We start from the raw sequence: 11,675 nt of genomic DNA on the forward strand, positions 1-11,675 counted from the left end.
GCGGCTCGGAGCGCCTACAGCAACGGATCGAGACCCAGAAGACAGAGCGAATTAAGGCAAAGGCTACACCTGAACTGAGCTCGATGCCACTGGCGACCTTTATCCACGCAACCATCTCCCCAAAACCAGGCAAGCTCCCGCATCACCTCTCTCCCAAAAAGACTGGACAGGGTGAGCGGCAATCGGCGGCGCTGAGCAGGTTCACCAGAGACAGTAGTCCGAGGCACCTGGAGGCGTCACCGGCCGCTCGTACTAAGGCCGACATGGGACATGTAACACCGCCGAGACTCCGACCTGCGACCACACCGCTACAACATGCGGAGAACGCCCTAATCGAGTTCCTGGCGATAATAAAGGCAAACCGCGAGGTAAGCCTTGCCACCTGCAAAAAGATCATGCAGGCCTACCAGTATGATCACCAAAGATTACTGGAGGTGGAACTCGAGGAAGCCGAAGCGGCCATATACAACAGTGAAACCCGACAAACACTCAAGGGCAAGATGTCGGGTAGGTATATGGCAGCGTATAACAGCACTGCAGGCTTCGTGAGCGCAGTCGAGTCGGAGGGGAATGACGAGGAGCCACAAACCTTCGAAACACCTGAAGGGGACCCAGTGGTGGTAGTGGCCAGATGCACGAAGGTAATGCTGGGAGACCGGATGCTACGGATGGCGAAAACCATCTCGGGCGACCGGGACGGCTTACTGACCGTGCCCTGGGAACTACCATCACTGGAGTGGATAAACGGGGTACCGGGATGCGGCAAGACAACTCGCATAGTCGGGGACTTCGATGAGGACACGGAGGTCGTGATTACGACCACAGTCGAGGCGGCCAAAGACTTGAAAGAAAAACTGGCGCACCGCTACGGCAACAAAGCCAAGCAAAAGGTGCGCACTATGGCCTCCGTACTAGTTAATGGTTTCAAAGAGGGCTCAAAAATCAACCGCCTAACGGTGGACGAGGCCCTCATGAACCACTTCGGAGCCATAGTAATGGCCGCCCGACTATCGGGAGCACAGAAGGTGGTCCTCATCGGAGACATAAACCAGCTGCCGTACATCGACAGGGACAACCTGTTCGAAATGCGGTACTGCAGACCAACCCAGATAACAACCATCTCGTGCGAGTTGTCATGCACGCATCGTAATCCCAAAGACGTCGCCCTTGCCATCAGCGAAGTTTATAAGGACGTGTACAGCTCAAGCTCAAAGATCCGATCTTTGCGAGTGGAGAGCCTCATATACTCATTATGAGCCCGTGGATATATATTGTTATATATAAAAAAAAACCGTTTAGTTAGGGTTCATATTGAATATTGCGCAATGATTGAACTAAAATTTGAGTGAGTTTAATTTTATTAACCGACTTCAAAAAAAGAAGGAGGTTACTCAATTCGACCGTATATATATATTTTATGTATGTTCGGAGATAACTTCTTCGATTATAAACCGATTTTGATAATTCTTTTTTTGTTGGAAAGGACGTATACCTAGTTTGGTACCATAATAAGAAAACCAGGATCTGATGATGGGATCCCATAGAAATCGAGGGAAACTTTCAAAAATCATACCGGTGACTAGTAAATTTAATCATGTTTTCATTAAGTACTACTATTTAATAAAGGTCTGGAGTCGATCTGATGATGGAAAAGAAAGATAGTCGAATAAACTCTTCAACAATTTATAGCAATTACCTGCTTTTTTAACTTCATTCGTTTCTATTGATGAGAACTTTGCACCTGTATGAGTTACAAGTGTCATTACAGTCTGATGATAGAGACGAAAGATAGTCGAGGGAACTCTTCAACGACTTATAGCAATTACCTGCCGTTTGAACTTAATTCGTTTCTATTGATGAGAACTTTGCACCTATATGAGTTACAAGTACCATTACAGTCTGATGATAGAGACGAAAGATAGTCGAGGGAACTCTTCAACGACTTATAGCAATTACCTGCTGTTTGAACTTAATTCGTTTCTATTGGTGAGATCTTTGTACCTATATGAGTTACAAGTGCCATTACAGTCTGATGATGGAGACGAAAGATAGTCGAGGGAACTTTTCAACAATTTACAGCAGTTACCTTTTGCTGTTTGACGACCGCTTTGATATAATGGTGCATGTGGCGTGTCGGCGGCGCCTAAACACCGACGGTCGCGGGTTCAATTCCCACTCGGGGTGAATATTTATGTTTATAAAAATATTTATTTTCGGTCTAGTTGTTAATCCTTGTGGTTCTCCCAACCTAGCCTCGGAGAACACGCTAGGCTGTCAATCCCGGTTGTTATTACATACACCTGATAGCAACTTTACTCATAGTATGTCGACGCGTTAGCGCAGCGGTCACAGCACTGGCTGTTGCGCTGGCGTTAGTGGGTTCAATCTCCGCGCACGACAGACATTTGTATTGGCCATATAGATGTTTGTCATGATCTGGGTGTTTGTGCTTGTGTATTGTGTATGTTTCCGGACCCCCGACACAAGAGAAAAAGCATCCTTGTTAGGTCTACTCATCACTAAAAATTGTAAAATAAAATAATTTTTAACAAAAAAAAACCGACTTCAAACAGGAAACTAAAAAGTGAAAATAAATTTACTTAGTAGAAAGTAATTCGTATTTTAATTTAGTTAATCAGAAATGATTAAATAAATATTTTATAATATTGAAGTCGGTGCCAAGTAAATACTACAACAACCTGACTAAAATAACGAATACAAACAACACACACATAACAAACAAGTACAAAAAATATTATTAGATATGTCAAAACAATAACAGAATAATAACAGTATTCAAACTACTAGTCAATGAAACAAATTATGAAAGAAAACTGAATACAACTTACAAGTAGATACTAAAGTAGTTATTGTTTTACTTGGCACCGACTTCAAAATTATAAAATATTTATTTAATCATTTCTGATTATCTAAATCAAAATACGAATTACTTTCTACTAAGTAAATTTATTTTTCACTTTTTAGTTTCCTGTTTGAAGTCGGTTCTTTTTTTGTTAAAAATTATTTTTGCACCATATTTTTTCATTGCATCGTGTAGGATCAGTATTGCGCAATATTTTTCAGTCTATGGCTCATCTTGACGATGAGTATGCGCGTGTGTAAAATGGCGGAAAAAGAGAGTGAAACAGTAAAGGAAAGAGAGTTTGTTTGCGAATATATCCTATTGTACAGAGAATTGACGTATCTGTGGAATATCAAGAGCAAAAAATAATATACAACATGTGATGACGATTTTGACTGGCCTTGATTTGACGCCTAAGTTTGGGTGTAATATGTGTAATTATATATTTATAGACTAGCTGTGCCCACGACTTCGTCTGCCTGAAATTTAAATAAAATAATTTTCTAAAATAAAAGTAGCCTAAGTTACTCCTTATTACATCAGAGCTATCTGCCAGTGAAAATCTCGTCAAAATCAGTCCGGCCGTTTCAGAGATTAGGTGGAACAAACAGACAGACAGACAGACAAAAATTGTAAACAATGTTATTTTGGTATATGTAACGTGTATTACTTTTATGTATCATTATCATCATCATCATCATCATTACAGCCTTATACAGTCCACTGCTGGACATAGGCCTCCACAAGTTTACGCCAAAAATAACGTGAACTCATGTGTTTTGCCCATAGTCACCACGCTGGGCAGACGGGTTGGTGACCGCAGTACTGGCTTTGTCGCACCGAAGACGCTGCTGCCCGTCTTCGGCCTGTGTATTTCAAAGCCAGCAGTTGGATGGTTATCCCGCCATCGGTCGGCTTCTTAAGTTCCAAGATGGTTGTGGAACCTTGTTATCCCTTAGTCGCCTCTTACGACACCCACTTACCTACTACCTACTACTTCTATGTATATTTATCAAAAAAAAATTAGCTAGCTAGCTAGTCGGCTGTACTTGTAACACATGCATTAAATTGCTTAACATGGGAACAGACGACCGTTTGCGGAAGTGCAACCGTAGTTTTAGTCCGTACATATCAGACATACCCTCGAGCTCCCTCGGGTTGGAGGCATCCGCTAGGGATTTTCTCTGGGTAAAAAAAACCAGACGACCGTGTGTGTATGTTATAAGATATTTATTTATTTATAATCATCATTATCACTTCAGCCTATAGCAGTCCGCCAACTCGCATTAGAGCAGCCTGGTGGATTAAGCTCTGATCCTTCTCCTACATGGGGAAAGAAGCCTATGCCCAGTAGTGGGATATTACAGGCTGAAGCGTATAGCAGTCCACTGCTGGACATAGGCCTCCATAAGTTGGCGCTAACAATGGCGTGAAATTAATGTGTTTTGTCCATAGTCACTACTCTGGGCAGGTGGGTTGGTGACTGCAGGGCTAGCTCTGTCGCACCGAAGAGGCTACTGCTCGCCTTCGGCCTTTTTTTACGCGGCGAAAATCCTCATAGATTCTCTCCAAAGCGGGGGCACCGGAGAAGTTGTGTCAGACTTTTACTGACCAAAAACCACCACGTGTGAGCAATCATCTGGCTGGATGGGGCGAGATGGGGTCGTGATAGCATTCACCACCTCACCCTGGCGATAGGTACGGATGCAACTCTGGGCCGCGGGACAAAGGTGGGATGGGCTCGCTCACAACAAGACCACCCCTCAGACGTGTGGGGTCGTGTCGTCCAGCTGGCCGAAGTTGCCATCCTGTCTTTTAGCGACCCTCCTATTACGGGGGAAGAGGAGGCGGGCAAACCGTCTGCTTCTTGCCTCCGTACATCTACGCTGGAGTGAGTCAGTAGTAGCATCCTCCTGCCTGGCTCGCTCTGTGGTCTTCTTCTGAATTATTATCTATTCGCAGAAGGAAACCACCGCCTGCCACGCGAGCGCCGTATCCTTAAGCGCCCCACATTCGGGGCAGGCTGTAGTCCCGATGAACCACTGCGGACGTTGCAGCAGGGTCTTGTCGGCGCGACCGAGGGCGTCCGCCCATATGGGTGCCCCGTACATTACCATACCCCGGATAACCCCAGAGTACAGCCGACGTCACTTGACACTTGGACCACCCACATTCGGCAGCAGCCTTCCCAATGAGGTGGTGGCTCTCACGACTCTCGGTAAGAGCTGGGCAAAATGAGCCCCGAAAGCCCACCTCCCGTCCAAGGTGAGACCCAGGTACAACGGCGTCTTCGAAGAAGTTTCGTTATAAATATTGGAATTTCGTGACGACTTATACGTGACGTATAGGTATCGTTGTAATTCCATTTATCGCAAAAACTTAACGTAAGATAACCGTTTTTCGTTACCTAATTACCGTTAAAAATCTTAACGGTAATTAAGGTATCGGAAAAAAGTAAAACTATTTATCGGTATTTTATAATGTCTACGTTATGTCAAGTGTCAAGCCCTGATACAAACTATATAGGTACTTAATTACTTAACTAGACATATACAATTATACAATACAATCTGTGCTTTAATCCTTAATTTCTGAATGAAGAAAGATTGAATGATTATTGTAAACAGGACAACATAATACCTACAACATAATATTTACAAATATTAAGTAAATTCTATATATTTTACTGTATACGTGCAATCGAAACTAAAATGCTGAAAAAAGTATTATTATCTACTGATGTATCATTAGTTTGTATACAACATGCCCTCTCAACGGAAAAAGAAGAAATAATGGGGTTACTTATTGGCGAGGTAAATGTTTCTTAACTTTAGTTGTTTACTGGCATTATTGTGCAAATTTTTAAATTTCTATTTTATTTTTAATCATTTCATGTACTAGCCGACCCATGCACACTTCGTTGGGCGTTAATTATTATTTTGGTGATGCAAATATATAGTAGTTTCCATCTCACTCGCATTTCTCGGACTTGATTAACATATACTATTATTTTTCATAGAAGTTTTTGTTCAATAACAATAAATTATAGCCTATATCACTCCTTAATAGTGTACCTTTCTGGTAGTGAAAGAATTTTCATGATCAGATCAGTATTTGCGAATATTACCCTCTACAAACAAGCAAAGTCAGAAACTTTACCTCTTTATAATATTAGTATAGATTTAGAAATATTTCACCGTAATAACTATAAATATATTTTCCAGTCTAATTTTTCTGAATGTATGTATGGCGCAACGGTTACAACCATGGATTGTACCTGTTGCACTGGCGGTTGCGTGTTCGATCTTCGCACATGACAAACATTTGTATTGGCCATACAGGTGTTTGCTGTGATCTGTGTGTTTGTGCAGTCCTAGAGGGTCTCCCCACCGTGCCTCGGAGAGCATGTTAAGCTTTCGATCCCAGTTGTCATGTACACCTGATAGCGATCATTACTCATAGTAGGGAATATATCCACCAACCTGCATTGGAGCAGCGTGGTGAATTAAGCCCTGATCCTTTTCGTACATGAGGAAAGAGGCCTATACAGACGAGACAGAGAGTTATGGGATATTACAGACTGAAGGGTATAACTGGCATATCATTTCTAAGGTTTTACATAACCAGTTTTTCAGGTTAACAATAACAACACTATAGTTTCAATAGTATCATCAGTAATATTAAGACGCCTGGACAAAAAACCAGATAGAGTAGAAATATCAGAAGAGCAACTTGTAAGAGCTACACTTAGAGCAGAAGAATTAGCATCTGAAATGGGACGACCATTAAGAGTCGTTGGTTGGTACCATTCTCATCCACACATAACAGTTTGGCCTTCACATGTAGGTAAGTCTTCAATTCATTTGTATTTCATTGCATTTTAAATCACAATAATGTTAATATTGCAGTCATTATAAATAAAATTTGACTTATTTTCAGACCTTGCTACGCAGTCCATGTATCAGAGAATGGATTCCAGTTTTGTCGGTATTATATTTGCCGTGTTTCTCTCAGATCAGACAGCTAAAGCACCATCAGTAAGTACTTCTTCTTCTTCTTTAAAGACTATGGCATCAGTTAGTAATATAAGTTAATACTAAAAACCTAATAAGACTGTAAATTAATACCAATATGTTTTAGGTTCAAATTACTTGTTTTCAATCAGTCAATGAGGGTTCAAGTCAAAGTAGAAGAGAAATTGAGTTAGAAATTACAAACAGCAATGATTCCCTTACACTGAACAATTTTGAGGTGAGTTATTTAAATATGTAATAATGTTATTTAGTTCTGGTATATATACTTATGTATTTAGGAAAAGATATGGTGTTTCTATACAGTAGAAAATGAAATAGGTTAGTATTTGTCAATAAAAAGTGAAAAATTTATTTTTGATGCTATTTAATTTATAGATTTTGACACAATTACCAACAATTTTAAAAGAGGAAGAAGATGAAGCATTTAAAAATGAAGCAGGGGAAAGCAACACAGATGACATTATTAATATACAACATAATGCAGCAGTAAGGACTATTGCTATAGGTCACATAGTTGAGAAGGTATGATTATTTTTAAATTATCGAACTTAACTTGAGTTAGATCCCTAAGATTTGTATTACCTCTTTATCTTTATAATATTACTCTAATAATCCTTTTCTTTTTAATTATATATTTTTTATAACTTGAGATTTTTTATTCCAGATATCAAGGCCTATGTTAGAAGCTCTTGTTGCCAGAAATGCAATTAACAATATCAGATTAAAAGCTTTAAAAAAACATCATAAAGAATTAATGTCAAGACTTGACAGTAATATGTTCAATAATGCGTAATAATTTGTGTTAGTCATTTTTTTCAATAATTAAATTTTTGTTACATCAAATGATGAAATAGTACCTTACTATTTTATTAACATTGTAAGTGTAAGTATAAACTTTTTTAATGCTCAGTTTTAAGATTTTATTTTTACAGAACAATTTTTTTACTACATAATTGTCTCAATCTGTATTTTGGTACATTTAATACATTTTTAAAATGAACTTTGCATTAATAATGTATGTTTACAAAACTACACTTGCATTTAAGAAAATAATATTAATAATAATAGATATATTCATAATACTCTTTCAATGGTATTGCCTTGAATTAAATTAAAAATGAAAGAACGAAATCAAATATTTTTTTCTTTACACTTTTTGGAGCTCTAATTACTTAATTTTTTACCAATATTAAGTACATTACTGTAATTCTTTTTTATCAATTATTTCAAATCCATCTGATGAGTCACTACTTTCTACTCGTTTTCTTTTCTTATTATCTTCAGAACTATAGACCATATTTGCTACAGCACCACCAATACTTGACAAGGCATTGAAGGCAGTACTACTCCAAGTTCCAACTGGTTGCACCTCTAAAGTTGTTTGAATTTGTTCAGATGGCTGTACTGAAATTTATTAAATGTTTCTTTAAAAGTTATATATTTTATGAAATTATAATATAGGCTGTGCACCTAAAAGACTTTTTATTCCCATCAATAAGTTAGTTTCTCTTTTAGGAATTTTTACCTTGAGGTATGTACTCATCATCACTAGAGTCAGTGACCTCAACTTCATTTGACAATGTTTGCATTTTCTCAATTGACAAGTTTGTTACTAATGAGCTGCTATTGTCAGAACTATCACTTGCTTCCTCAAAAGGTAAATCCTCTGGTTTCCAATAATCTGTAAAATTTCATAAAAGACACGAAATTTCTAAAGATATTAAAATTACTTTCGTCATTTACAAATAATGCTTACCTAAACTTTGTTTTTCATCTTTGATATGTTTTTGGTCTTGTTCAATAGACAACAATGCTAAATTTATATCACTTTCATCTGGGATAAGTCCTTCAAGTTCAAAATCAGATTCTAAAAAACAATGTAATAGTTACTGTAGAATAAATTATAATACTACATTATATAGTATGATAAGTATATTTATATTATATTATTATAAAATATCTAATAAGAAGAGTTGGTAGTAAATAAATGGATTTCATTTTGAAGTAAAGTTATTGTGCACCTTTTATCTTAACATTAATATAAAGTATGTATAATAATATCCTACTAATAATAGAAATGTGAAAGTTTGTAAGGAAGGATAGATCCTTGTTACTCTTTCACACTAAAACTAGAGGTCTGATTCTAATAAAACTTAGTTCATGAATAAATGGATTGGAAATAAAACAGATTAAACTGTATTATATTTTTACCTGCATTTTGTTGAACTTTTTTTAACACATTCACCAACGGTGGTATAAGTTTATGCAGGAAAAAAATTACTGTAAACAACAAATATAACAGTATGTATCCACTCGTATATCTTCCAATTAGCATTGTAACAGTCAACATTATCTGAAGGAGCAAAAAAGCCTGAAAATAAAACAACAGTAAAATATTTTTTTAGCAGTTAATGCTAAGTCAAGTCGACACTTAACTTACTTTAGTATGATTTCTACTACGTAAATAAATAAATCCTGTCCACATCCTTTCAAACCATGTTTGAATTTTATATCCAACAATTTTTATATTTTCATTTTCGTGATAAACTAGACGTTTTAAACATGAAGTACGATGTTTATACCTTAACCATGCCTCAACAGCATCAATACTTATAATTATTGCCGAAAATCCAAAGATAAATTGTAAAACATTTAATTGTCGATATGCACATGATCTAAAAAAAAGTATTATTCTTTGGTATATATTAACCATTATTGTTCATTAACAATAATACAACATACATCTAACATTTAGCCAACTATTATCATTATAACAGTTAGCTAAATGTTGAAACAGAGTACTTACATAAACACAATGTTAAAACATAAAATGAATAACAAAGTAAACCATATTTTTTTCCAAAATATAACATCTTCAAGGATATTTATAAAAATTAGAAGCATTAAAGATGAATTTTTATTTTTGCTTTCAATATTCTTTGTTGCTTTCCATTTAAAAAACGATTTAATAGAAGAAATCATTATTATTTCGAATAAACGTTTTTATTAGGTAGAGGTATTTTCTTTCAAAGTTTTCTTTCTTGAGCAAAACAATAATTTAATAAATATAATGACAATTTAGATTTTTGACATCTTGGCCGCGTTCCACTAAGCTCCCGCAACGCCCACGGCGCCCATTCTATCGTTCCAATTAAGTGTGACACATTAGACCGTGGTCGTCGCAAGCGATCGCTCGACGTCATAGATGACTTCACTGTTCGCGACTACATCGCCTACAAAATATAGGTGAGTCGAAGTTCATCACTTCAGCCTATGGCAGTCCACTGCTGGACATAGGCCTCCCCAAGTTCACGCCAGACATCCCGGTTTTCCGCAATCCTCATTCAGCCTACAACGGCAATCTTACGTAAATTGTCGGTCCAACGGGCCGGAGGACGTCCCACACTGCGTTTGCCAAGACGCGATCTCCACTCCAGGACCCGTCTACTCCAACGGCCATCGGTCCTGCGACACAAATGATCAGCTCACTGCCACTTCAACTTGCTAATTCTGTGGGCTTTGTCGGTTACTTTCGTTCTCTCGCGGATAGTCTCATTTCTAATCCTATATTTGAGACAAACCCCAAGCATAACCCGTTCCATTGCACGTTGAGTGACTTTAAATTTGTGGACCAGTCCCTTCGTCAGTGTCCACGTCTCGGCTCCATATGTTACCACAGGCAGGATGCATTGCTCGAAGACTTTTGTTTTCAAGCATTGTGGAATCTTCGATGTGAAGAATCGATGAAGCCTGCCGAACACCGTCCAGCCCAAGCGAATCCTCCTGTCGGCCTACTTTTCGACGTTGTTGCGGCCTAGTTGAATAGTATGGCCTAGGTAAATATAATCCTGCAGGCCTAGCATGCGCACCACGACAAAATTTTGTGTACCCCTTTTCTCGTATTATCTCTCTATGTCTAGTGTCTACAGTAGCTAACATACTCTTCTCGTTACGTCAATAGAAGAGATAATCATTAAATTTTAGTGATCTGTGGTATTTATCTCTAAGGGAGCTAATGTGACATCGTAATTTTGTCGAATTTTGACGTGATATTGACGTTTTAAGAAGAGAAACTTCTCGTTTTCAATATTATCGACGAGAAAGACGATAAATAAAAAATAAACAAAACCGGGTGCCTATTTTTTGTATACCATGGCGTTTCCCTATTATAATTATATTTCGGTATACGAAGAACGGGAAGCGTGAAAAGTCGAGTGAAGTGTGCCATTTAATGGCACAAAAAACGTATTTGCGCCCTGTTGCTTCTTATTCTAAAACAATGCGTGATAGAATTACAATTATCTAATGTACGACAAGACAAGTTGAAATAAGGACGCTCCGAAAAAACTGTGAACGCCCCAGGAGGCTTCCGAGCTTCTGGAAGGAGCTGGGCTGGCTGAATTAACCAGCCCTCTTTTCACGCATAACGGACCACCTTTATGTCTAAATGCGGAAAACCGAGCCCACAACAATACAATACAATACAATGTACGACAAGATATAAAGCACAACACGAGCATATTGTTTTACATATATAATTAAATTCATTTACTTACGCCGTTTTATTTTCCATATTAGATTTTTTAAATTAGATATACACTTTTATCTGAACCAAAAGGCCGAGAAGATATAACTTATCTATAATTTTATATATTATATCTATATATCTATGCTGACTAGACGTGAGGCAAGCAAGTTATTTTACTCTTTGCGTGAGGCGTATTTATTGGAACAGATAAAAATAACAGGTATTTGAAAGTAACAAATAACAACTGTTA

General features: G+C 37.8%; 2 protein-coding genes across 3 annotated transcripts; one reads left to right on the forward strand and one right to left on the reverse strand.

Annotated features, from left to right (window-relative positions):
• Positions 1 to 5,404: 5,404 nt before the first annotated feature.
• LOC123653553 (lys-63-specific deubiquitinase BRCC36-like) lies at positions 5,405 to 9,086 on the forward strand. Its single transcript, XM_045589543.1, has 7 exons — positions 5,405 to 5,676; positions 6,499 to 6,709; positions 6,803 to 6,900; positions 7,004 to 7,114; positions 7,273 to 7,419; positions 7,562 to 7,780; positions 8,182 to 9,086. The coding sequence occupies exons 1-6, from the start codon at positions 5,575 to 5,577 to the stop codon at positions 7,688 to 7,690; spliced, it is 798 nt and encodes a 265-aa protein (XP_045445499.1). The 5' UTR covers positions 5,405 to 5,574; the 3' UTR covers positions 7,691 to 7,780; positions 8,182 to 9,086.
• LOC123653552 lies at positions 7,245 to 10,014 on the reverse strand. 2 transcript variants are annotated; one of them, XM_045589541.1, is made up of 6 exons: positions 9,704 to 10,014; positions 9,338 to 9,572; positions 9,109 to 9,268; positions 8,654 to 8,764; positions 8,423 to 8,578; positions 7,245 to 8,301 (listed from the first exon to the last, which is right to left on the reverse strand). In XM_045589541.1, the coding sequence occupies exons 1-6, from the start codon at positions 9,877 to 9,879 to the stop codon at positions 8,096 to 8,098; spliced, it is 1,044 nt and encodes a 347-aa protein (XP_045445497.1). In that variant the 5' UTR covers positions 9,880 to 10,014; the 3' UTR covers positions 7,245 to 8,095. The 2 variants fall into 2 exon arrangements, with proteins under 2 accessions (XP_045445497.1, XP_045445498.1); XM_045589542.1 differs by lacking the exon at positions 8,423 to 8,578.
• Between the last annotated feature and the right edge of the window lie 1,661 nt (positions 10,015 to 11,675).

The sequence above is a fragment of the Melitaea cinxia genome, chromosome 5 (assembly GCF_905220565.1).
Source record: "Melitaea cinxia chromosome 5, ilMelCinx1.1, whole genome shotgun sequence".
Taxonomy (NCBI): domain Eukaryota; kingdom Metazoa; phylum Arthropoda; class Insecta; order Lepidoptera; family Nymphalidae; genus Melitaea; species Melitaea cinxia.